At 45.0% G+C, this 27,293-nt stretch overlaps 1 protein-coding gene and 1 long non-coding RNA gene across 22 annotated transcripts in view; one reads left to right on the plus strand and one right to left on the minus strand.

Annotated features, from left to right (window-relative positions):
• Window positions 1–27,174, minus strand: LOC123384248. Of its 6 annotated transcripts, none has more exons than XR_006594999.1 (9): window positions 27,081–27,174; window positions 16,051–16,298; window positions 15,478–15,533; window positions 11,982–12,053; window positions 11,486–11,629; window positions 9,953–10,212; window positions 6,097–7,582; window positions 5,392–5,460; window positions 1–2,792 (listed from the first exon to the last, which is right to left on the minus strand). It is a non-coding gene; the product is annotated as an uncharacterized LOC123384248 (long non-coding RNA). The 6 variants fall into 6 exon arrangements; XR_006595002.1 differs by having other exon boundaries at window positions 6,097–6,531; window positions 7,367–7,582; window positions 11,486–12,053; XR_006594998.1 differs by having other exon boundaries at window positions 11,486–12,053.
• The window catches only part of ENOX1 (ecto-NOX disulfide-thiol exchanger 1), a 579,959-nt gene that overhangs the window by 527,636 nt on the left and 25,030 nt on the right, over window positions 1–27,293 (plus strand). For 15 of the 16 annotated variants that reach the window (XM_023251799.2, XM_023251828.2, XM_023251820.2 and 12 more), the window contains 2 exons: window positions 5,152–5,254; window positions 17,254–17,339. In XM_023251799.2, coding sequence (XP_023107567.1) covers window positions 5,152–5,254; window positions 17,254–17,339 — 189 coding nt within the window. Of the gene's footprint in view, window positions 1–5,151; window positions 5,255–17,253; window positions 17,340–21,569; window positions 21,849–27,293 lie in introns of those variants that run through there. The other variant, XM_023251831.2, reaches the window with a different exon arrangement.

The raw sequence follows: 27,293 nt of genomic DNA on the forward strand, positions 1-27,293 counted from the left end.
CACCATGAGACGATGATCTGAGCTGAAGTTGGACGCTTAACCAACTGAGCTACCCAGGCGCCCCCAGCCGACAGTCTCATAGGACTTTATAGGGCTTTATTTCCTTTCTAGGAAATTTTTTGCTTCTCTCTTGCTTTTAAAATTCTCTTTGTGTTTAGCCTTTGACATTTTAATTATTATGTGTCATGGTATGGACCTCCTTGAGTTCATCTTGTTTGAAATGTCCTGTGCTTCTTGGACCTAGATGTCTGTTTCCTTCCCGAGGTTAGGGAAGTTTTCAGCTATTATTTCTTCATATAAATTTTCTACCCCTTTCTCTCTCTTCTTCAGGGACCCCAATAATGCAAATGTTTGTTTGCTGAGTGTTGTCCAAAAGATCCCTTAACCTGCCTTCATTTTTTTAATTCGTTTCTGTTTTGCTTTTCAGCTTGCGTGCATTCCAGTACCCTACCTCCCAGATCGCTGACGTATTCTTCCGCATCTGCTAATCTACCATTGATTCCCTCTACTGTGGTTTTTATTTTAGTGATTGTATTCAATTCTGATTGGTTATTTTTTACGTTTTCTATCTCTTTATTGAAGGCCTCACTGAATTCTTGCACTCTTCTCGCCAGCCCAATGAGCATTTTTATGATCATTACTTTAAATTCTTTATCAGGCATATTGCCTGTCTCCATTTCATGTAGTTCTTTTTCTGAGGGTTTGTCTTATTCTTTATTTTGGAGCATATTCCTCTGTCTCCCTGTTTTGCTTAACATTCTGTGTTTGTTTCTGTGGATTAGGTGTAACAGTTACTTCTCCTAAACCTGAAGGAATTATCCTGTATATGGTCATCCTCCAGGTAGATGGTGTGTGCTTGGCGATCTCTGCTGGCTGGCCTGAGCTGTGACGGGCATGGGTGGGGGACCCCAGGGCTTTCCACACAGAGAGCGCCATGTCTGGACAGCTGAAGCGGATGCGGGCCAGGGTGTCCTCAGATGCTGTGCGCTGAGAGCACCTGGCAAGACAGCTGAAATGGGTGTGACCCGGGCAGTCCGGGGCACCCTGTGCAAGGGGTGCCCTAGCAGCGTGGCTGGAGCTAAGGCAGTGTGGGTGCCGGGAGTTCCCAGAGTTTTCTGCACAGAGCCTTCCTTGACAGTGTAGCTGGAACTGAAGTGGGTGCAAACCAGGGGGACCTGGGGCTCGAAGCCCAGGGGGCACGTTGGCAGGATGGCTGAAGCTGAAGTGGATGTAAACCGGGATGTTTCGAGACTCTCAGCAGAGGATGCCCCGAAGGAGGGGATGGCGTTGAGGTGGGGTACAGGCCAGGAGGTTCTGGGGTGTTCTGTGCAGAGAGCGCCCTGGCAGGACAGCTTTCACTGAATTTGGTGCGATCTGAGGTGTCTCTGGGTACTCCATGCAGGGGGTTCCCTGGTCGGGCAACCAAAGCCAAGGCCAATGTGGGCAAAGGAGTGTTGGGGTGCTCTGCACAGGGGGCGCCCTGACGGGATGACTGGAACTGATGCAGGCATGGACTGGGGTTTGGGGCACCCTGGCAGGGCAACTGGATCTCAAGCACATGGCAGCCAAAACATTCTGGAGTGTTCTGCACGGGGGGGTGCCCTAGCCAGCCATCTGAAGCCAAAGTGGTGTGGGCCTTGAGCGTTCTGGGGGGGGCCTTGTGACTGTGATCTTAGCACGAAGGCTGGAGCTATAGTGAGTGCTAACTAAGGATATCCCAGTGTGCGCGCCCTGTGGCTGCTTTGGTGGGCTGGCCGGTAGGGGTGTGGGCTAGGGGTCCAGGGCTCACTGAGGCAGCAGGCCAGGACATCACTCTGTGCTTTCAAAGTATGTGGGAGGGGTAGTGAGCGGAGACTGTGTATCAGCCCCTCCCACCCGGAGAGCCCTCCCACAGCTACCCCTACCATTAGCAGAATTCTAGAGCGGGCTGTTTTTCATGCCAGCTACTCTTTTAAACTGCGGCTTTGTGTGTGTGTGCCCTAGTGCATCCAGGGCTGATGTTTGCTTGGAGGACCTGAGGGTACAGACCTACCTCTGTCTATGCGTGAACCGTGTTGTTCTCTGGTCCCTGTGACCCAGAGAGTGTCCCCACAGCTCTTCCGCCATTTGGTGGAGCTTGACGGTCTGGCTCTTAGGGATGCTGGTCACTCTTTTTAAAAAAATCTTTTTTTAGGTTTGTTTGTTTATTTTGAGAGACAGAAGGCATGAGTGGGGCAGAGAGAGTGGGAGAGAAAATTCCAAGCAGGCTTCACACTGACACAGCGCAGAGCCCCACATGGGACTTGAACTTCCAAACTGTGAGATCATGACCTAAGCTGAAATCAAGAGTCGGACGCTAACGGACTGAGCTAGCTCGGCGCTCTGTTAAACCATGGCTTTTTTTTTTCTGTGTCCAAGGACAGAGGAGTTCCAGGTCCCCAGTCCTGTCCCTCCCCAATGCCGTTCACCGCTTCAGAGGTGGGGGTTCCCTTCCTTACCCTGTCCCCATCACTTTTGCTCTCTTGCCATTCTGTCTTTTGTTGTGCAGAAGCCCATGCCGGAGGCCGGCTTGGGCTCCAGGGCACTTGGTCATTAGTACCGCTTTTGAGTGGCCACGGGTTGGTCCGCTTCCCCAGTGATGTTGTGGCCCCAAGGCTCTCGGTAGGCTTAGACACCCTTGCTCTATCGTGGAAATGATAGTTCCCCTTTAGCGGGTTCTTGACACCCAAGGTATTACAACATCCAGGCACTTCTTGGAGCCTGCCTGATCGGTTTCACTCGGTCCTGTACTCTTCCCAGAACAGTTCTTCTCCCTGCCGGAGGAGTCAAAAGAACAGCGCCCTATGTACCCTGGGCAGAACCCACAGTGGTGCCCGGAGGCTGAAGCACTGCCAAGCCTCGGGTCTCTGTTGGACCCATGCCTCCTGCATTGCTGTTGAAGCCTTGCAGAGAGGCGTGTCCCCTCCAGAGTCACTGGCGGCGACCATGTAGGAGAACACCGTTTGTGGTTAGAGCACATGCTGCCATATTCGGTCTCAAAGATATTTCCCAGGACTCCTCTTTCCATCCTCATAGACACGACCCTAAGTCATCATGAAAGCAACAGTCAGTGGTAGGCGGTTATCGGCGCCTTGGAGAATCTGTTGGGACTTGCTCGACATGCCCTCCAGCTTTGAATAGGGGACAAAGGCCTAACAGCACCCTAGAGTGGTCTCAGCGTGTTCTGCCCTTGCCATCCCTTGCTGCCTCCTGATGTACTGCCTGCCCCTGGGGTCCAGTTCCCTTCCTAAGCCTGGATCCTCACCTGTGTGACGGCTCCAGGACCCCACTCAGTTTTGTCAGTTAACGTGGGCCTGTTGTCTGCTAAACGCTCCCCAGTAATTTCTTTTGGCCTCCGGGTATCATCCAGGCTGTGAACAGATCACCCTCTCCTGGAGATACTGTTTCCGCTAATCCCCGAGGTTCATGATTTGTATTGTTCTTAAATGCTGCACTCATCATCCTCGGTAACGTCTTTCCATCTCTTTCCTCCGAAACCTCTTCTAGCCCTTAAAACGCAGCCATGTTGTTTCCTCGCAGAGGGTATCCCTACATCTTTCCTGGAACTCCTCTTCTGATCTCATCTACGTCAGCCTTTAGGTTTAGTCTGTTTTAACATTCTGGACTATGCTTCTACCGGCGCTGATTCCCAAGATCCCTTGTGGGAAGTATAAGGACATCTTTCATCTCTAGTGGTGCAGCTGGCTCCAGCCTTGCCTGGGACCATACTGACCCCTGTCCTTATGGGCACCCTCCCGCCGTCAGCCTCAGGTACCCTGTAGCCAACCAGCATTTTCCTTCTGATCAATCCACCACCCCGCTGTGATTCCCTCGATTTTTTACCTTACTCATCTTCAGCAGGTAAGTGGGACCTTTAGAGGAGCCTCCAAAATGTTCACCAAATTGCAATTTCTTAGAGCCTTTTTTTCCCTGCCAATTGCTATAATTACCCCCGATTTCCAAAGCAGTAGCTCGTAGGGTAAATTCAGCTCCCAGATCTTTTGTGATTGATAGACACTGAGGTTTGTTAGTTTTTTCTTCTTCTTCTTTTATTTGAATGCCTTCAGACAGGGTTTGTGGTCTTTACAGGTTCAACATGCTCCCAACTATTTCCCTATTCTTTTATCTGGCTAATTTTGTCAAGTTGAATTGACTAGATCAGCATCTATCCCTGTAACCAGTTCCTGTCCCGGTACCACCTGCCAAACCTTTTGCCCAGACCTTCTAAGTCCGCCTTTGTCCCTCCCTACTAACCTCTGTCCTGGCAGATTTCTCATCATCTAATGGAGACAGTATCCTTAACTCTCTGCCCAATATGCCCATCCTTCTTTGAGACCTATCTTTCAGTGAGAAATGTCCCTCCAAGCCTCAGCTACCCTAATGATTCTATCCCATATATGTAGGTCTCTGATCGTTGCATTTGATTTTCTATTAAATCTTTCTCCATTTTGAATCCTAATATCAGGTCCGGGAGAATAGGAGTTAAATGTTTTTTTTTTTTTCTGTTTCTCAATAGAAAAGACCATAGAAAGAAATAAAAATAGTTCAACTTCAATGTTCCACATGTTACTGGTTTGTGGTATAATTCTTCATTTTTAGTTTCTGAAGAAAAGAATTTCTCAACCTTTGCTTTATCTCCCTTTTGCAGTTCTGTATAAGGACATCTACTTATTCAACTTAAACACTTCTAATAACAATCCTATCTCACCTTCCCAATAGGCCCTATTTCTCCACACACACATACAAGTTACTAGCATAGTATTATAAATCAGTTCGTACATGCTTTGGGGGAAGTTTTTTTATATTTGAAATAAAAGCATGTTTAAGTGGCTACAATAAAATCGTTTTTGTTAACAGAGATTAATCAAACCATGGACAGAAACCTAAGATAATGTATGCCAAATTTGCTACTTTTGCATAGTTACTTGGTTTGCTGGGAGCAGCAGCTAAGAGCCTAAGTTTTAGTACTACTTTTTTATTGTTGAGCACATAGATCAATTACTTATAAAAGTTGATGTTCAGTTATAAACGGAAGTGATGACCTTTTTTTTATAGAGTTGAAAAGACCAGGTGGCTCACTGAAATGCACAAAATCTACATGAACACCTCTATGGTTTTTGTTTAACTTCATAGGAAATCAACGTGTTGACAGTCGCATTGGTCAACCAAGACCGAGAGAACAATATGGAAAAAAGAAGCCAAGGCTTAAAATCAGAGAAAGAAGCTTTGCTAATCGGTAAGGACATTATGTTTTCCTCGTCTGCTGTCTTAAATAATATTCAAGGAATTCACCTCCAAGTTGTTAACAATGCAGACAGCTCTGCCCTCTGGCCAGAGGTAAGATTAACTTTGCCAAGATTATATTATACTTACATTTCAAATTAGGGATGCATAAACCAAGGTGGGGAGGTTTGCTCTTCTGTAACCACGTGTGTTCGTCGGCTGTACAACATAAAACCGAGTGCAAGAAGACAGATTATTTTGCATCCCACGTTTTACAAATCTGAATTCCAAAATATGGACGCATCGCTTCCAACAGGAGGCCAGGCTGTGTCTAAAAGTTCCAAATCAAGCCAGACCCCCAGGCTCAAGAGGCTGCATCCTGAGGTCAGCCCTGCAATGCTGATGATATGGGGGCTTTGAGCCTACATCTAAGTTGGCTTTTTTTTTTTTGGTCTGGACCAGAGACAAAGCTCTGAATGTTTTCTTTTTGAGAGTCCTCATGAGCAGATCCAAAAATAGTACTTACGCTCCCAAGGAAGAGTTCTTGATGAGGATATGTTGGTGACGGGCCTGGGACCCTACTTTAGAAGCTGGTCTGTTTAAGGCCCGTCTCCAGAGTCCCCATTCTACAGAAGGAGAATCTGTGCCCCTCACTCTGTAATGCACAGGACTAATTCAAGCTGCGCCTTGGCACTGACCCTGGTGCGGGGTTCCAAGTTTAAACTGGCTCTTCCTTGGCATAGTGAAGGGTGAGGAATGAGACTGTTGTACATGCGAGACAAGTTGTTCTCCTATAGTTCATATTCTGGCAAAAGGAACACCTGGTTGCATTTTCTAGATAATGCACGCACTCACCTCAAAATGACAGGTACACCAGGGCCTGTAGAAGCTGGCACAGGAGGAATTAAATTCAAGATAGTCCAAACTTCATCCATCATATATAGATTTTTCAACTACAGGGTTATTGAATATGACATCAACTTCGAGATACTCTAAGGAAAACCAATTATTTTTCTTCTCTCTGATGATATACAGCTGCAATAACATGCCATGCACAAGTTTCGTAAGACATGCTGATGTGTTATCAGTTCCAGGAACCCAAAAATGAACCCATATGTAGTTGGCAACTGGATTTTTCTTCTATTGGAAAATGTGTCAAACTCCGACAACTGTTTCTCTTCTGCTCCGTGTGACAAAGTTGTGATCTCCCCCACGAATTCAGGGCATGAACAGAGCACATGGTGATCAGCAGTAAATGTTCCCTCTTTTAAGTCAGAATAATCCAGAGCACTTGAAATTTTAAAAAATGGGAATAAGTCTCTGTTTTTTTTTTTTAAATTTCCTGCCTCTCACTAAAGATTGCTTCTCCTCATGTGTTTTACTTGCAGAACAGAGTTCATTTACAATGTCTCTTAAATAGTTACTACACACACAAACACACACACATTTTTTTTCAATCAGCTACCTCAAAATTTAAAAAGGATATGCTTTGCACACCATAGGTTAATAGGAGTAGATGAGAGGTTACATTTAGAACATCTTAACTCTGCTGATGTCTTCAGTATTAAGGAAAAAAAAGTTGTTTTGGGGTGCCTGGGTGGCTCAGTCAGAGTGCCCGATCCTTGGTTTCAGTTCAGGTCACCATGATCTCCTGGTTCATAGGTTCGAGCCCCAAGTCAGGCTCCGTGCTGATGGTGTGGAGCCTGCTTGGGATTCTCTCTCCCTCCCTCTCTGCTCCTCCCTCAAAACAAATAATTAAAACAATTTCCAAGAATTGTTTTAATTGGTAAACTCGAGTGTATTAGAAAAACTTTAGTAAGTCAGAATCTTCAGTTACCAGTAGGCAGAACCCACTATAAATTTTCTAGGATTCTTCCGCTCACTTCTGGTCTTTTGAACTGGTTTACGTGTATTAACAACTGACACTCATTTTGAATCAATATATGAGAGTGTTTAGTTAGAAAGAAGGCCAAAGCCAAGTTTTTGATTAAAATAAGGTTAAGAGGTGGGGTTTTTCCCCCCCTTCATTTCTCCATTACCTCTCCTCCTCGACATTTTATTTTACTTAACGAAAGTTTTAATACAGCTGTGATTTCCTGCCCAAACCCTCCCCCCAAATACTTACTTTTGTAGTCAGAGAGAGAGTAATTGTCCAGAAGAAGGCCAAGGTAGAAACGAGTCTCCAAGACTGGCAGAAAACGGATCCTGCTGAAGGACATAGCTGCCTCTTGCCATTAATCGTGCCTCTCTGCTAAGTGAGTTTGGCCATTCATACTTTGTAGAAACCCAAATGCTGGGGTCGCAAATACCGCTCTTGCAACTTCTGGAATCTAGAGAAGGGCTGTGACAGGGACAGAATAGGGGTCCAAAACTGCTTTGGACAAAGCTAGATAGAGGGAAGAGTTTCTGGTGCTGGAGCTACTCTTTTCTGAAGAATACTTATAGGTAGAATGATTCCCAGAGTCCTCCAGACTTCTGATATATCTGGAAAGGTTAGGAATACTCTTTGCAGTATCGTTGGAATCTTCCCTTGGAATAATTAAACCCATATAGAGGGTACAGTAGGCCTGTTGTGATCTAGCCTAGAAGGCCCAGGAGCACCGCAAAAAATCTCCCTTGATTCGGAAATACTTATTAGCAAAAGCCTCATCACATCTGGGTACCTGTAGTATATGCTATATGCATATATATTCAGATAACACCCTCTTGGGACACACAGATATTATATAAAAATGCACAGTGGCACAAATCTTGATTTCCTGGAAGGGAAAGGGGGGGAGTGAGAAATACACTTGTCAAATAGATTCCATATACAGAGAACATAAAACCGAGGCTAGAACTTCCTAAACAACAAGCAATCCCGACCGTCTGTGATTGATTACTTGTGACGCTCATCTATCTGGGCAAAAGTACGCATCCCTTCCACACATTCTCATGGCCTGTTCATAATTGGAGTCTTTAAGACATGGAAGGTACGGATACATAACAGAAGGTCAGTGGGATTTCACTGATGATATTACTTGGCGTCGTGCCTGTCCCTTGAGAGTTCCATCATTCTGCTCAACTTTCTGCTTGACAAGTAATGGGGATCGAGAGCTGTGTTCCAACTCTGCTAAAACAGATGGGCCCTTGGAAAGCACCTTATTCTTGTGACTTCTGGATTATTTATCTTATAATCAATGCTCGTAAAGACAGGTTAACATATCATTGGACCTAAAAGAATTACATTTGTATGGTGGGTGGGGGGGCGGGGGGTAAAGCAGGGTACTAGTTTACAGCTCACAGCTCTATGGTAACTGAACATTAGGTCAGCCTGACGTCGTCTAGTATCTATGCCAGAACTCCTAGTTCACTTCACATATGGCCTACACACTGGGTTTGGCATGCACTCAACTTGCATGGAACAGAATGAGACAATACTTTTGTTTTAGGACCACCGCTTTGGAAACCACTGGCTACTGTTAATGAAGAATGGGTCAAGAAAATTTTTATAGATAGGCAAAGAGCTCTTGAGGAGATGCTAACAGTATACCTCTGGGTCTGTATCACTCGATCTTCTCTTTTTAAGTAATTCGAACATAGTAAATGTCCAGTCCTAGGAGCCCTGACTGACACCCTCCCAATGCTAGTCATCACTGTAAATCCCATCCAGGTATGGTCAGAACCTTCTCAACAGTTCTGTTCATAAAGTATCTGTTCTGCACAACTCCCCCCCCGCCCCACCGACTCCTGAGAACCGTCCCCAAATTCTTAATGGTAAGGCACACGTCTTTACAGGTCATCCTGACTCCGCTACAAATCGGGACGTACATAGTACAGATGGCCAGGATGCTGCTTTCCATCACCCCCCCCCCCCACCGCCCCATCTCTATCGCTGTCACCATTTCACACATCTGCGCACAGCCTGTCTATATCAGAATTGGAATGCTCCCCTAAATACATGAGTATTAGGAAGCAGATGAATGGACGGGAGAGAAACACACTTAAAGAAGGTTAAATGGTGATGTGTTGGCGTTTTCAGTGACTGGAATTGAGGCTATATTTAGGCCACACCTGAGAAAAGTAATCTGGGAAGTGCGTGCTTCTCTGAAAGCTGCTGACCATAAAGAATGAGTCATTGACCTAAATCTGGTTTCCGAGACACAAATGTCCATATCAATAAATCAACAAACATTTGTCAAGAGCCGACTATAAAAATTACCAGCCTTCCTTGTGGAAAAGAATCATCTCGGCAGCCTGTTTAAAAGGCACAGCCTCTGGACCCACGCGCAGGGATTCTGTTACTAGAAAACTAACATCCGAGGTGATACTGAAACAGGCACTTGGGGGACCACGTTTGGAGAACTACCAGCCTGCCGTCTGCCCAAACCTGTGTTGGCTGAGGGTGGTGATAAGATGATCTCTTCCCTCAGTTCATAGACTAGTGAGAAAGCAAGCAGTGAGTGGCAATGAAATATGGTTTGGACTAAAATCAGAAGCACAGAGAAAGGGCTACTTAGGCCTTATCGGAAGAAAGGACAGTCGAACGAGTCCTAAAGGGATGCGCCGACTCTCTCTGGTCAAATGAGGGAGCTGTCAAGGCCATTTCAGACACAAGGAACAACTGGTACAGTCTCAGGAGTTTAGTTAAAATAAGACCAACAGATAGACATTTCATTTTTTTTCTTTACATTAAATAAACTAACCGTACAAGATCAGGTACGGGACTCACCAGAAAAGTGGAACAAACTGCTCTTTGGAAAATTAAAGCTTTTCAGCCTTCCGAGGCACGGAGAAGCTTCGGACCAAATCACAGTGTGGGATCACTCTCCTACCACTTGCTCACGGTGGAATCTCCCCGATTCCCACAATGCTTTATCACGCTGCAGCTGCTCAGGATAACCACAGGCTCGTGGCTTAGTGGGAAACCCAGATTTCACAGGGCATCCTCCCTGCTGCCTCTCCGGTCCGGTGTCCCTGAAGCCTTATGGGCTGCAAAATGAAGCAAGAATATTTCCGGCTGGCTTACGGTCAGGCCTCTGCCGGTTTCTGGCATGATATAAGTGTCTCTGGAGAGATAGCTGTTCCTCGGCAGAGCTTACATTCCTAGAAATCCCTGGGATGCCCCCTCCCCCAGTAAGCTGATAGGTCTCAGGGTTTTCTGAAGTTTCCCAGGAGACTGTCAGCTAGTGTGCATGTAGGGAAAGCTAATCTCAGCCAGAACTTTCTAAGCTGACACAGAGTTTGGAGTGAAACTCCAAGCAGCCTGAGGAAGGGGAGTATGTTCTGGTAGGATGCCGTTTCTCCTTCACCTCAAGGAGAATGCACTGGGAAGGAGCATCCTGAGTATTTGTGGACGGAGGCATGATTCACTGGGCAAATCATCCACTGTGGGTCTAATTCTTCATATCGTATCAAGTTAGGAGGTCTGATTAGATGGTCTTTCTCAACTCAATAGTCTGTAATCTATGAGGACGATTACGAAAGGGGCACTGCCCTTTAGGAAGTGATCGTATTTGTAAGCAGATGCTGATAACATCGCATATTAACTTGAACTCTCCTACCTCATACCTTTAGAACAAAAAAAGAAGGGAGACTTGTCTTCACTCCAACAGCCCATGTCCCTGCTCCCTAAGCAGGACTTTTCCGAAGTCCCATCTATACTAACAGCCCCCATTTCCCTTCTTCCCCTCCCCTCCGGCCCACTCGGGTATAACTTGCACCCTCACCCTGAAGTGGTTTTGTCAGCGTGACGAGAGAACTTCATGTTGCCAATTTCTCAACTCCCTCCACTTGTCATCTGCACTTTAGACAGCTGACTAGCCACATCTTGTGAGTAGAAGTTCCTTCTCTTAGCTATCATGACGCCATTTTTTCTTACTGATCACTCCCTCCCAGATTCCTTTGGTGAGTTTTCCTCAGCTTAACCTCTAAATCTGGGGCTTCTTCAGAGTTCAGGCAAGAAGTGCTTGGGTTTCAAATCCCTGTTTGTTGCCACTGATTCGCACATGTATACCATCTCCAGAAAGCATTTGGGATCTCCACATAGATGCTAGCGGACATCTCAAATCTAGTGAGGCCAAAACAGAACTCTGGACTCCACCCTTTCCTCTGCCCTCATATGCTCCTCCCCAAGTACTCCCGTCTGAGAAAATGGTACCACCCAGCTCAAGCCAAATCGAGGACTCCTCCCCCCAAGACTATGCCACTCACACGTTGCCCTTCAGCTCTCCTTCACCGCTCTTTGGTCCAAATCACTACTTACCACTTCGGGTCTTGTGCAGACACTTCTAAATGGCCTCTCAATTGCCTTTTCATCTATTCACCAGACAGAAGCTTGAAGGAAGTTTTAAAAATGCAATTCAGATCTTATCATGCCCCTACTTCGAACTCTTCTGTTGGTTTCCTGCTATATTTAGAATTTAAGCCAAACACATCACACTCATCCAAGGCCTTCCATGATCTGGCTCCCCACCTCCCTCTAAATGCCTGCTGTACCACTCTCAGGCCAAGTTTGTTCCTGCCAGCTGCCAGCTCATTTCCACCTCAGGTCTTTTGCACATTCTGGAAAAATCTTTCCCCAGGCTGTCTGTGGCTGGCTCCTTCTCATCTGACCCAGGAGACTGTACCTTCACTCGACTTCCCGGGATAGAGTAACACTCCACCAAGCTTGAACCTGTTGTGTTTTCTTCACTGTGTTTACCACTATCTGAAAATATTCCCTTTATTTTTAATCTTTGTGTTTATCCTGTGTTACTTACCTAGAATATAAATTCCCCAAGAGCAGGAAGCTTGTCTGTCTTGTGCAGTGCAGTGTCCCTGGCACCTAATTGCTGGTAAGGAAATATTTAAGAATGAATGAACGAAGCAGTAAGAATCTAGCACTATTTGGCTAATTTGAATGCTGCTTCCTTAGTCTTAGTGAGGTCTAAAAATGGGAAAAAACTCGATGATTTTCATGGAGAAAGCTCCAAATGCTTTCATGTGCCTGTTTAAATGGCCTTCCTCATGAGGAGCTTGCCACCGGTTGTACAGAGCTGGTTTGTATGTCCTTCTAGAGTCATTTTTAAGGCCCTGGGACATGCAGAAAGTTTGAGTTCTGACAGCCTCCTCCACTCCTTTTTTATTTTCTTAAATTAGCTACTTACAGTTGTATTTTCCTGGTTGGGAAACCCATCTTTAAATATGGAGACTTCTGCTTCTCCATGGAAACAGCCAAGACCAACAGTTGCATCTATCCCTTTGGAGATCCACCAGTTCAGTAATGGCTAAGTTCTCCACCCTCTGTTGTTAGTGTTTCTTTTTACCAAGCCTTTAGATGCCTCCCAGAGGACCACAAAACAGTCTCCATTTTCTGGGTTGGTAGCATTTTTCGTTAGATTATGAGTCGTATCTATCTGTTTTTCCATTCCCAGGAAATATTCCAGTTCTTTTAAAGGAACGACAAAGAGGCTTTAGTTGATTATTCAGGAAGCCCCACCTCACCCCGCCCAATGAATCCAATCCAAAACCAGGGCCTAGAAACTACATTTTCTCAGCATGACTAATGCGCCTGTGATGATACTGTGATGGGCAGCGGTAAGGGTGGGAGTGAGGAACAGGAGGATATGACTAATGTTTCCCATTTCTGCTGTATCTCTAGCAATACTGAAGAGCTTAGTTGCCATCCATGCGAAAAGCTTGGGAAGCTTTTATTTAACTACCTGCTTTGGCCCCAAATGAATCTAGTGGCAACCGCTCTACTTTTATAAAGAAAGGCTAATGGCTTATTAATATCAGCTACTACAGTGATCATTTTGAATATCCTCCTAAGGACAGCTATTCATGAGTGGGTCAGGATTTCTACACTGATTTTAGAAAGATATATAGAAATCATATAAGCATTTTCCCCTTAATTTTATGAGCAAAAGAATTTTTTTTAACTTTTTTTATGTTTATTTTTGTGAGAGAGAGCATGCACAAACAGGAGAGGAGCGGAGACAGATACACAGAATCTGAAGCAGGCTCCCAGCTCCGAGCTATCAGCACAGAGCCCAACACGGGGCTCAAACCCACTAACCGTAAGATCATGAGCTGAGCCAAAGTCGGATGCTTAACCCACTGAGCCACCCAGGCACCCCAAGCCAAAGAATTTAAATAAAAAGTTTCCACGGTATGGAGATTCCTCAAAAAATCAAAATAGAACTACCCTACGGCCCAGCAATTGCACTACTATTTATCAAAGGGATACAGGTGTACTGTTTCACAGGGGCACATGCACCCCCATGTTTATAGCAGCACTATCAACAACAGCCAAAGTATGGAAAGAGTCCAACTGTGCATCAATGGATGAATGGATAAAGAAGATGTGGTATGTATATACAATGGAGTATTACTCGGCATTCAAAAAGAATGAAATCTTGCCATTTGCAGCTACGTGGATGGAACTGGAGGGTAGGATGCTAAGCGAAATTTATGAGTCAGAGAAAGACAGATATCATGACTTCACTCATATAAGGACTTTAAGATACAAAACAGATGAACATAAGGGAAGGGAAGCAAAAAATAAAGACAGGGAGAGAGACAAAACATAAGAGACTTAAATATGGAAAACGAACAGTGGGTTACTGGAGGGGTTGTGGGAGGGAGGATGGGCTAAATGGGTAAGGGGCATTAAGGAATCTACTCCTGAAATCATTGTTGCACTACATGCTAACTAACTTGGATGTAAATTAAAAAATAATAATAAATTTAAAAAATTAAAAATTAAATTAAAGTTATAAATAAAAAGTTTCCATGACCAAAACATTCAGGTTGCTCTGTCCTTCTGAATCCATAATAGGGAAGGAATCAGGAGTGAAAAATGTCTCAAAGTTACCTGATTTTTGAAAGACTGCCGCATCACCAATTAGTACTGTAGCCATTTTGAACGTTCTTATTTATCCCCATTTATTAATGTTCTTATTTATCCCCATTTACCTATCATAGAACAGTAGAAATTTTAAACAAGTATACTGGCTAGTCTTAGTTCTAGAGGATAAATTCATTCAATATATACTTATTGTACATGTATACTCTGTTGCCAATACTGAGCCAGAATACACAAAGACTTTCTGAGGGCAGAGTTCCCTGGGGAACCCAAGCCTGGGCCCGGCAGACAGACCATTACCAGTGAGGGAGTGTGCACACAGAGAGATACCCAGCTCACAGAGGCAACAAAAGCAGCCCCCCCAGGTCCTCCCATTACTGGTATCCCTAAATTTCCTCTTTTAACACCTCGTCTCCTAGCCTAAAGTCATGAACTTCTCCCCCATCGCCCACACACATCCTCTTCTGACTCGTTCCGTTTATACTGCTGAAGACATCTCACTTCGCACCACCTTCCATAGATGTTTATAGGAGATGGTGCTAAGTCTCTGTCCGGTAGAGAGATTAATATGAAAAATGTCTTTCTCTCTTTGCTGGGGCCTTTGGGGTGGTTTACTCGTAAGACTGCTCAAGCCTCCCCACCGTCTAAGATGCTCCCTTACCCCGGTGGAAAACCACACATCCTCGTCACCCCAAAGGCTGACCGGTCAGTCTGCTGCCTAAGCCGACATCCAACCAAAGAAGCGAATGCTGCCCCCATCTTGCAGCACCCCTCTTGGCTCTGTGAGCCACTCTCTCGGAGCTTCCCCCTCCCCTGCCTGGGAGAACCTGTATGCCAGGAGAAGAAAGGAACACCCTCGCCTCCTCACAAAGCCAGAGGTGACTGCTCCTTCTTCCCCCTTGTCTTCTAATGGGGGATTGAGGGGTCTGCCTACCATTTATTGGAGGCTCCCTGTGAAAACTAGTGGACATAGTGCCACCTGTCCTCAGCTTGGGACAGCAAGGAGAACCCCATTCACCATCCTGAAACAGGAGTTTCCCCTTAAGAATTCTGCCCCCTCAGGGCCCCTGGGTGGCTCAGTCGGTTAAGCATCCAACTTTGGCTCAGGTCACGATCTCACAGTTCGTGAGTTCAAGCCCCGCATCGGGCTGTGTGCTGACAGCTGAGAGCCTGGAACCTGCTTCAGATTCTGTGTCTCCCTCTCTCTCTGCCCTTCCCCTGCTTGTGCTTTCTCTCTCTCTCTCTCTCTCTCTCTCTCAAAAATAAATAAACATTAAAAAAAAAAGAATTCTGCCCCCTCTCTCCCACTTAACAAATGCAAATAAAAGTGTTATTTTAAAAAAAAAACTTATTTTTTAAGTCCTTCATGAGCTTCTATACTCGAACTTATTAGTAACAGAATTACTTACAGTGTCACTTCACCAGATTTGAGAATTTCAAAGACACAGGGAAGTAGTTGCCAGATCTATAAATTTAAAAATGGAAATTAACAAACTGGAAGGAGGAGAATAAAATAACTCCACTTAAGTGTATTAAAATGGCTATTTGCCACTTAAAGATATTAAAATTATCAATACTACCTTTTACCACTTGCATTATTTCATAAAAGAACATTTTAGCAAAAAAAGGAGGAATATAATTTCAGGATAAAATGGTAGTGCTTGGGGTGCCTGGGAGGCTCGGTGGGTTAAAGTTTCCAACTTCTGATTCCGGCTCAGGTCATGATCTTGCGGCTCATGAGATCGAGCCCCACATCAGGCTCTGTGCTGACAGTGCAGAGCCTGCTTGGGATTCTTTCTCCCCCTCTCTCTGTGCCCCCTGCCCCCTGCTCATGCTTATTCTCTCTCTCAAAACATTTTTTTTTAACGGTAGTTCTTTACATCGCAAGAAAAACAGGTCTCTGAAAACTGAGGTTTTAGCATTATGGAGAAATACGATTAATTATTTCTCTCTTCCTCATTTCACTGTAAACCAGTACAAACCTCATATAAGCAGTGTTCTGAAGACAAGTCTTTGAGAGCGGTGGTCTAGACACTTCGGTTCTCTGTCCTCGGACTAAAGCTAAACTGGGAGTTTTTCTTTAAATGCTGGCACTCATCCCAGAGCATCCCAAGCATCACCCAGGAGGTCACGAGGCCGTGAGACCCTATCCCAGATCAATCCAGGGTCAGCCTGCGATTCCCAGGGTGACTGGTGCAAGAACGATGTGCTCGTCTAGGGCTCACTCCACCTGCGTGTCAAACAAATGCAGCTCTTTTTTTGACCTTCAGCTCTCAGGCATCAGAATTTCCCAATAAACAATGTGAGGGCTTAAAAGAGAACTCAAACAATGTCAGTCTGAACACCGTTTCATAACAAACAGCAGCATACAGTCTATGAAGTCGACGTCCTCATTTTCACTATTTTGATTTTGGATCTAGGAGCAGGGAGGATAGAGAGGTAATGCTTTCACTTCAGCCCCGACACCAACCCCCGGCTTTTCATTTGTCAGTACAATGTTGACAGTTGATTTTCACAATGGAAAAGACTTCGGATTTATACTCAGACTCCAGCCAAACCATCCATTCCTGGACCTTTTAAAATGATCTTGTAAATTACAGCAGGGAGGAGAGAGTAAGCCGGTTCCCTTTAAACACCAGCAACAACGAGGGGGAAATAAAGGCTTCGGAAAGGATTTGTGCTTCCTTCAGTGGCAGTTAGGGGAAATATGGATTAAATACTTTTCATAACTGGCAGCTGTAATTATCAGGGAGATCGGAGGCCGTGTGATCTCGGACACCAGCTGTATGAGCCATTTTCATACTGCAAAGCCCACTGAGGGAAAGAAAAGAGAGAATTTTATCCTCCCAACAACTACAATTTTATATTGGTAAATCAAGCATAAAATTGGTAGCTGAAATGCTTCCAGGAGTCTTTGTTTAGAAATACCTTCATTCATCTGTATATTATCTCAGAGTCTAGCTTTCCTAACTACTGTTATTCCAGCAGATAGAGTGTTGTGTTTGCCATGTTACTATGACTGTCTTCAGAACGGGCTGCTATTAAATGCTTGTTGAGTGCTGCTGAAAATGGTGGGGCTGTAACTCAGGCTGACAAAACCATCGCTGGGGTTAGTAAAGGACGTTATCTGACTCCGACTCTGACTTGCCTTGCAGTAATGCCCAATGTTTGTCTTTTTAACCCAGGCATCATATCAACGTTTCTTCATGTCCATCCTTTTGGAGCCAATATAGAGTATCTTTGGTCATACATGCAGCAGCTTGACTCCAAGGTAAATTCTTTTTCTCAAGCGCACTTACGTTGGTGGGATTTTGCATGTCAACTCCTGGCTGCAGGTGGGCCCTGTGCGAACTGCATCAGGGATCCAACAGCACTTGGAGACTTCTCAGGACTTCTCCGCAAGGCCCTCAGTTTTGGGCCGATACTTGTCCTTTTTTCACTTGCATTGGTCTTTAGAGAAAGAAAAGCAGTTATCTACCATGACCGTGCCTTTCAGCAGGTGCCAAATGGGGACATGGCATATGAGGGGCTTAAAATTACAGGTTCCCCAAGCCGGGAGAAATCAGGTCAGGGTGGCTAACGTGGCATTATCTTTAGGCCAGATTCTCACAGGGTTCCGTGGTAAGAAGTCCACACAATAGGGAGAAAATCGCCTCAAACAACAAAGATCTGATACGACTCTCGAGAAAACTGGATTAGCGGTGGGTTTTCAGCATTATTCTCTAAATGGAAAAGATGATTGCAGAATTATTCTCAGCCCCACCCCACGAGGGCCACACCCAGAGTCAGGACTCACTCTTCATTTCTCTGAGGCTTGGTTTTCCTCCTCTCGGCGTTCATTGCGATATCTGTGTTCTACAAGATAGAGGGCAAAAAGAGCTCAATGCATGTATCAGTTGATGTAGCAAATTCCAGGCAACAATGAGAGGGGCCCCAGTGGAAATGGTGTCATTACCCAGCACTGCCTGGGGAAGCCCTGGAAGGGGATGGACACAGAAGCAGAGAGTTGAAGCCCGCCACTGAGCAGCTTGTTAAATGTCCTGCTGGGAGGGAAAATGGAAATACACTCTTCCATAGAGTGCAGCAAAGTGCATGGAATGTGTAGGACCAGGCCCACGGCCCGCAGTTCTAGGACCCTGACGACACACGTACAAATCATTCTAAATCTCCAAAGGCCAGTATCAATTAAATTACTGCACTGGGCTCTCCGGTTGAGTCACATGATCTTACCGATTCATGATGCCATAACTGCTTGGCCTTTCTAATGGGTCTTAAACTTCCCCTCTGAGAGAATCATCTGGAACCAAAAGTATTTTTCAGTCACAGAGATTCATGTCCATTTATTCTCTCACAGCTGGTAATAGGGTAGACCAAAACAGAGTGAAAGGGGATGAGGCGATTATAAGATTCTTGAAGTTCACACTTGTGTTACTGTCTCCTTTGCAGCCTCCCCTCATGTGGATGGGAGGGATAGAAAATGCTCGTGTGGATTCAGATAAAATGAGAAGGATGAGCTGCACAATGTTACTTTGTTGAAATAATACTTTGTTGAAAATACTTTCTTGAAGGGTTTGGGTTTTTTCCCTCACCAGTATCGTTCTTAACATCAACCCTACCTTTGCCTGAAAGATGAAATGAAATACTACTTTCCCCAGTGTGGCGTGACACAGAATAAGGCCTCGAGAAATTATTCCAATCATTGCTATTATCCTTCCCTGGTATTGTTGACATTTCTTTCCTTCCCCTTCTGGAAATCCCAAGTGGAAAGCCTTTGTTGGGAAGCAGTTGTTGTTTTAGTATATATAGGGAGATATGGGTGGCAGAGGGGGTGGGTGAGGATGAAAATCCCCGGTGGGAGTGATAAATAATGAAGCATGTCCCTCCGGACAGAGTGTCCATCATCCATTTGTTCAGGCAAGATTTGTGTGGTCTCCCTTAGTAGTCTCTGAGGAGAGAATTCACACACCTGGTCTCGGGCCATTAGATGATTGGCCTTTCTGGAAGGGATTCTGTCAAAGGGAAGTCCATTTCATCTCAGACTGATACTTTTATTTTAGAAGATAAAGAAGAAAGTATTTCCTTCACAGAGGAAATACACGGGGTCCCCCCCCCCCCGGACAGCCCTCCATCTCCTGAATGAAATGCCCAGTAGAGCAGTCAAATCGTTTCCTCATGCATGAAGTAAAAATTATATAGAAAAAGTGCTCTGACTAAAACTCCTAGGTGCCAGCGATTAGACCAAATATTCTCTCTATCCCAGTGAGGCTGAAAGGGTATTTAGACTGCTTAATCCAGAGACCAAATTACTGCTGTATACTGGAATTCTATATCCTCAGGGCTTTAAACAGAAAACAAAATAATGAGAGGTTTGCCCTTTAAGTACCCACCAGGGCCTTGTCCTTGCATCAGCTGCCAGAAGGCTCAGAATCCTGGAGCCACGACCAGCCCAGTGACGCTGAGGCTGGCTGGTCCAGCGACCTAGTACTCCTGCCTCTGGTTAATCAGAATGACTTGGGCATCACCGCCCCCCCACCAAGTTTCGGTTGATGTTGCACCAGGGCCACGGATTCAGCCTGGCCTCCACTGCATGGAGGGTTTACTGACTCTAGGTGGGTTTTCAAACTTCCGCTTAGAACAACACTGTTCGACATCAGACAACATCACCATTACAACAACTATCAAATAATATTTAGATTCTGCCTCCCCCAGTGCTGACGAGAACAAGGAAGGCAGGCAGCCTGTAATGGAGCTGATTTTATTAGGGTTTCCCCAAAGGCCACATAGGAGTATAAGAATGATTAGAAATGGAAGAAGAGCCAGGAATTAATTTAAATTAGGCTGGGCATGTGAATTGCACATGGCTCCTAAAAGTGCGTGGCCCAGTAATAGGCCATTTTCCAGTTAAATATTATTCCCGCTCTTGACAGTGATGTTTGCATATTTTTCTCTTCTCGGCCTCTTCTAAGCCACCCACTCTCATTCGCTCAGCCCTCTTGTAGGTCAGTGTGGCCATATGACCATGTCACAAAGATTCACTCAGAGGAAAGCAGAAGGTGGGGGAGGGGTGGAGGGGAGATGGCTTCCTGAAACTTTGCCAAGTCAAAAGTTGTGCCCTGGGCGCAGGAAGATAAGCTCAAAACAGGCAGCTCTATCCTGCGATGGTTTCTGATCAGAAGCCCCCCCACGTCAACCCACTCGCTGATCCTGAGCAGCAAGGAAGTCACATTGAGTCAAGCATTAGCAGATGAATATCTCCTGTCTTACAGTCAAGAGGAGGGATTCTTCTGCTCTTCCTCCCATTGACGTGTTCTTTAGGAGTTAAGACCCAGTTCTCCCAAGTGTGTGTGGCTGTCCCCTCTACCCATGTACAGCCTCGTCCCAAGGCCCACCAAATAGAATATTTGATTCTGAAAACCAGAGTCAACATAATATGGCCGCCGATGCTGGAGGATTTGCAAAGACCTGCTGTTTTGACATAATACCACCGTTCACCGACAGGCTGGGTGTTCATAGGCAGGTGTACATTTCCCACCAGAGGGGCACTAAAATATCTGGTCTGTCCCGAGGAGATTCAAATTAGCCTTAACTGGAGAGCATTCTTTTCCAGACTATAGCTAGGCAGTAGCGGTAGATGAAATGTTCTCAGTGGTGTTTGTAAGGTTCCCCTCCCCCTACCAAAAAATCTTCAGTATTATGCATATTCTAGTGTTCTCCTAAGTAGCCACTTGTCACAGTATGTCCATGAGTGCAAGAATTTTTTTGTTGCTTAGGCTACAATAAAATGTGTTTTTTTAGATCTCACGACACCTCTGGAAAGCATATGATAAGTGAAGCATTGGAGGTAACAGCACTTCATTTGGCTACATAAAGAATAAAAAGGAAGTTGTTCACACACCGCCGGAGAAACTGACGAGGTTGCCAGGGACCCAGTAAACGCTGGGATAATAAACTGCTTTGCATGAACCCGGCACCGTCCTAGGGACCGGGGAGGAACAGGTCATGGCGAGGGCACAAAAGAAATCTAACAAAGAATGCTGCTCTCAAAAAGTGTGTAGTCTAGTTGAGACAATGTAAAATACTTATGAAATAACTAGGTAATCAGACATAAACTAACAAGCAGGCCGATCTTTAGCGAGACAGAAGTTGGAGAGGGGCGAAGTCCGTGCAGGAGGCATCCCCGAGTACGTGCTGTCACACTTCCCTCTAGGGTGCTGTAGCCACACTGCTCTCCTCTCCTCCTTCCCTCCTTCCTGCCTCTCTCATTTTCCATCCGTATCCTGTCTTTTCTCCTACTTAATCTTCGTCCTTCTTTCTTTTTCCCCTTGTCTCTTTCTCTCCCTCCCGGTTCCTCTTCCTTCCGGTTCCTTTCTTCTCTCTTCCTAATTCCTCAGTTACGTTTATCTTCTTTCCTTCTTCCTCTCTTACTTCCTCCTTGTGTCTTGCTTCCTCCTCCCTTCCCTTCCCTTCTTTGCCCATCCGCATTCTGTATTTCTCTCTGCAGAAGTTTGTTGTGCGGTGTCTGTGTGCCGATGCCACGCATCGCCCAGGGATATGAAGAATGAACAGGATTTAAATGTGCACGAAAAGCCAGCCGTCAGTTTATCCTATGGAAGGAAATCTGGTTTTGCAATTGGCTTCTCTGACTCTCCAGCCTTGACAAAGCCTATGCCGGTGTCTTTTCAGTGCCTCAAACAAGAACTCCTCATCACTCGGCTTCCTTGGCCTGACTGATATGGGACACGGAGCCAGCCAGCCCCATAATAAAACTGATTTATGTCTGCTTGTGTCAATTTATATACACGCTCAGAGGCCTGGCAAAGAGGCAGTGGGCTTGGGCTGGAGTCAGCAAATCAGAAAATAAATCAAGCAGATATTACAAATTACCTCTGCAGTGTTACCACCACACAAGCCCCTTGGTTACACAGAGTCTTTATTCCTTCTCATATTTTCTGTTCTTTTTTTTTTTTTTAATTAGAACAAATCAATCCTTTCTAAAAGAATAGATGTCAGACTTGGAAAATTTTAAGCAGAACAGAGGGGAAGGGGATCCACTGACAATACCAAAGGTTGAAAAGACGCAGACCACCAATTTCTTGGAACAAAAGCAAGCTGAGTAAAAGGGTGATAAAAGCATCATGTCTATGACGATCCTGCCCACTTTCCAGGGCACCAAATATGTGGTGTATGTGTAAATGGGGCACAGCATGTCCCTACCCTCTATGGCAGGGCCACACAGAAGTCTGTTAACCACGTGTATTTGATTCTGCTCCCAGCACCCACGAGAAGACCGCAGTGCTGTGAAAGCAGGGCTGGATTGGGCGTCGCGAGCCCTGCGCCAAGTTTCAGCCCCTCTGCTCATCAGCAGGGCAAGCATACCCTCCCTGGCCCCCCGTGGGCTCCCTCTAGGACAAAAGGGCACAGAGAAAGAAGCCCCGACCTCAGAATGGATTTGGGGAAGGGAACCCTGTGCAACTGATGAGGGGGCAGGTGCATTTCACTCTGAGCTCGGCCAGTGAGGTTTTTCTGCTCTGTTTTATGTGATGACCCCACGACTGCGTCCTCAAACCCAAGAAATTATCAGCATGAGATATTACAAAGGCAAAATTATGAGAGCGGACAAGCTATGTAGGAGGAGGAGAAAACAGAATTAAAGTAAATGAAAATATCTAATGTAAAAATTCTTTGGCCATAGGGTAAAAAAAAAAAAAAAAAAAAAAAAAAGAGGACCAATTGAATTCTCTCTTTGTCTTGAAAATCCCAAAGTGTGATATATCATAAAAGTTATTTTGTCAGGGTAGAGGAAGGTTTAAAAGCCATCAGACTGACTTGAAAGCAGTTTCTCTTTGATCTTTCTTCTGGCATGAAATAGAAAACGTCTTAAAGAAATGCTCTACAATTTATCTGAGAGCCTCATTAAATGGATATTTTAGGTAGGGGTTCATCTGAGGTGGTGGGTTCTGTGGTCGTGACACATCTCTGTCCACATGATTTACATCTTTACGGCAGGGTCGGGCAGTTCCCTTCCACTACCAACAGTAACTTAGCATTAACAACTCATTTCCATTACATTGACTTCCAGCTCCGTCAAAATCTAAGGAATTGGTCATCCAAAGGAAGTCACCCTAAGGATCTCAAATCCCAGTGTCGCTAATTTATTTGTGTGACCGTGGGCAATTTATTTAACAGCTCGGTGCCTCAGTTTTACCCTCAACTAAAATGGGTTTTTACGGATTACCATTGTGTATTGAGTGACTTAATATATGAAAAGAACTCAATGGGTATGGAAGAGGGCATCTTTTGGGATGAGCACTGAGTGTTGTATGGAAACTAATTTGACACTAAATTTCATATATTAAAAAAGAAAAGAAAAGAAAAGAAAAGAAAAGAAGAAAAGAAAAGAAAAGAAAAGAAAAGAAAAGAAAACTCAGAACGGGGGCACCTGGGTGGCTCAGTCGGTGAGCATCGGACTTTGGCTCAGGTCATGATCTCGCGGTTCGTGGGTTCGAGCCCCACATCCAGCTCATTGCTGTCAGTGCGTAGCCCGTTTCGGGTCCTCTCTCTCTCTCTGTCCCTCCCTCCCTCTCCCTCTCTCTCTCTCTCTCCCCACCCCACCTTGCTCTCTCTCTCTGCCCCTCCCCTGCTTGTGCTCTCTCTCTCTCTCCGAAAATGAACATTAAAAAAGAAAAGAACTCTGAGCAGTATCTAGTGCACAGTAAGAGGTACCGAGTACTGGTTGCCATTTGTTTTGTGCTTTAAAGTCCACAGGAGATCTATCAGTTCGAGATCTTTGCCACAGCCTAGAGGTCAGATGAATTTTAAGTAGCTTGCCCAAAGACCAGTACTAACATATGGCGGGGCCAGCACGCAAATTCAAGTCCTCAGAGCAGTCGGTGAGTTTCTCTCCAATTCCCTTGTCTCGCAAAGGAGAAAACACCCAAAGAGTTTAAGTGATTTAGACAAGATGAGGAAGCTGGCTAACGGTCATTCCATGGCCGGATTCCAAATGTTGTGTCTCAACCTTTCTGTCTTCCGGCAAGTGAGGAGTTTGCTTGCTTGCTTGCTTGCTGAATGAGCTTTCTGATGAGATCAGGCACGTAAGACACACACTGTGCGCCTGGGCTCCGGTGAGGACTCAGGCAGGGTGGCTACCCCTCTCACCCTGCATGCTTCTCCTGCTTCCTCGGTGGTTAAAGTCTAGCCTCAGGTCGAAAGACATCATGGAAAACAAGACTCCCCATGATTTGCTCGCTGTTCTGGTGAACGGTTTATGGGGAGGCCTCCAAGCGTTAGCAATGGAACGTGCACGGGCTGGTCAAGTTGGGAATTCTCAGTTCCTTGTTACTGGTGTCGACATCTTTATCACCTGCCCTCCAGTACACGGACCCCTCCCCCAAACAGGGAGACAGCGACCAGGAGGATTATTTCCAGTTCCCACTCACAGTCCCCCACCCCCTGTGGCAGTCGGCATTAATGTTGAAGAACAAGGCCAGGCCAGTTCTGGATCCGCACCCCAGCTCCACACTTAGTGCCTGGGTTATCCTGCGTAAGGCACCTAATCTGTCTGGACCTGTTTCCTTGCGTGTCAGTCATTCCCTGTCTTATGAGAATGTAGTTGAGAATTAACAAAAGCGTTTTCAGAAGTCTGGCAAGCGAAAGGTTTTCAGGAATTATGAGTTGTCCCACTGTTCACAGTCGGCCACAGGGCTACTGCCCTGACCTGACCCCGGCTGGCCTCCTGCATAGGTGTTATCTTGAGATCAGACTTGTTACTTTACCCTCAAGAATTCAGCTTTTTCTCTCCTTCCTAATGAACAACGCAAAGTCCCTTCCCTCCTCTTCCAAGGGAGATGGTGGTTATCCTGAAAACAACCCCCTGATAGGCTGGCTGTTACCCGGGTCTGTCAGCCTCTCCACGGCTCGGCCCGATCTGGGGAAGGACAGCTCGTCTCAGGGGTATCACTTGAATGCACTGGAGACTCGAGCCTACCATGGATGACCTGTGCTGTCCTCCTCCCGAGGAAAGAAAGGAGGTTGTTAAGAGGAGAACTTGGCTTCAGGAAACTGCTTTCTGGACCAAGTAAAGACTGGGTTGACCACATACTTCTCTGTACTTGTTTGACTTACGGGCACAGAGCTTGACCCATCTATCACAAAAAGTTTGAGAACAGAGCATCGTATTCTATCAGCATCGTCTTATATGTACATAGAGAGAAACCTCTTGTGCCAGGCACTGTGCTATATTTTGTGTATAAGCCTCACAATTAGGCTGAGAGAGCTATTATACACATGAAGAAACTGAACAGCTAGTAAATGACCTGCCCATGGTTACACATCTTGGCCCAGCCCAGATTCAAATCCAAGCCTGGTCTGATTTTAAATCCCCATTCTTAACCTAAATATGCTTGTTCTTAAGAATTACCAGGGGTGATTAGTATATGATTAGAGTGTATAAAATAGAGTGTATGAGCAACATCCCAGAGAGGCTGCATCAGAGTCTCCAGAGAAGAGACTAGGGAACCTGATTTAAAGAAAAAGAAAGAAAGAAAGAAAGAAAGAAAGAAAGAAAGAAAGAAAGAAAGAAAGAAAGAAAGAAAGAAAGAAAGAAAGAAAAAGAAAGAAAGAGAAAAGAAAAAAAAGAAAAGAAAGAAAAGAAAAGGAAAAGAAAAGAAAAGAAAAGAAAAGAAAAGAAAAGAAAAAAGAAAAGAAAAAAGAAAGAAAAAAAGAAAACTCAGGTGACTGATATTTCAAAAGAAATCACCCCACCCTGGTTCTTCACCCATAACTGCTGAAATCATGCAGAGCTCGCAAAGCATACCAGTGCCTAGTTCCTGTGCACAAGCCCTGGGTTCTTTCCCAGTTCCGTGATTAACGCCTCTGTAGCTGACTCCATTTTCTCAGCTCCAAAATGGAGATAGATCCTGACATTGCTGCCCTACGCATCTCCTAGGAGCGTTGTGACAATGAAACCAGGGTGCTAGGAAGGCATTCCACACAGAGCTCACTGAAATCTTTCAAAATCACATGAACCTTTAACAGGCTTTTGTGGGTTGACCTGGGAATCTAATAATCCCTTTAACATGGCTTCATGGGAAAATGCATTCAGATTTCAAAATAATTCACGCAAAAATTTTAGAATGCAATTTGTTTTAACTTTCAGGGCCACCTCGAAAGGTCTTTTGTTATAGGTCTAGGAATATCAACTATATCATGTGAAATCTTCTCTATGTGAACATTAAATGAACAGTTGGCTTGACTTCCTGGTCTATTCGGTTCTCTCTTTAAAATAAATGTTAAATTTATTTCACATTTAAATGTGAAATGGAAAGTGTAGACTCTAAAATATCTATTCAACGATTGTACCATGAAAAATAATAATAGGTCTGATTCATTAAACATTTCTACATGCCAAGTCTATGCTAAGCCAGTAGTCTTCATACATCATTATTACATGTTGTTATTCCCACTTGCTGAGGCTTAGAGAGACTAATTATCTTGGCTGGAGTGATTTAGCTCCTAACAATAGTAGATACAGGATTCAAATAGAAATGTTAGCCCCACCCTGGTTCCAGGGTCTTAGCCACCTTGCTGTATGAGATCCCCATGCAAACGCATGGATTAGGAAGCAAAGACATGGAAACAAGAACAATAGCTGTATTAGAGCAGACAGATTATGGTCAGATTGCCCTTTATTTAAGATAAAATGAATTATTGGTATAAAACTGTATGTAATAAAGAAAAATTGATAGAAGAAAAAAAAATGCATTAAAAAATTGCCTGGATTGGGGCGCCTGGGTGCCTCAGTCAGTTAAGCTTCCGACTCTTGATTTTGGCTCAGGTCACGATCTCACAATTTGTGGGATCGAGCCCCCAGTCGGGCTCTGCGCTGACAGTGTGGAGCCTGCTTGGGATTCTCTTTCTCTCCCTCTTTCTCTGTCTCTCCCCTGCTTGTGCTTAACTCTCTCTCTCTCTCTCTCAAAATAAATAAATAAACTTAAAAAAAATTTAAAAGTACCTGGATTTTAAGAATGGATGTTGAGACTTTTACCGTTGCAGGTTCTGGATTTTCATTTCTGTTCCTAAACCTTTATGGTCTTCTGGTCCCTGTGAGAATTAAGGGAAGAGAAAGAAGAGAAGTTAGGGCAGCCAGAAATCTACTCAAATGCCCTTTGGCCCTCACTGAGTTAGACAGAAACGCTGTCCTTTGTAGAAGAGGATGAGAACGCCG

The sequence above is a fragment of the Felis catus genome, chromosome A1, assembly GCF_018350175.1.
Source record: "Felis catus isolate Fca126 chromosome A1, F.catus_Fca126_mat1.0, whole genome shotgun sequence".
In the NCBI taxonomy this organism is placed as follows: domain Eukaryota; kingdom Metazoa; phylum Chordata; class Mammalia; order Carnivora; family Felidae; genus Felis; species Felis catus.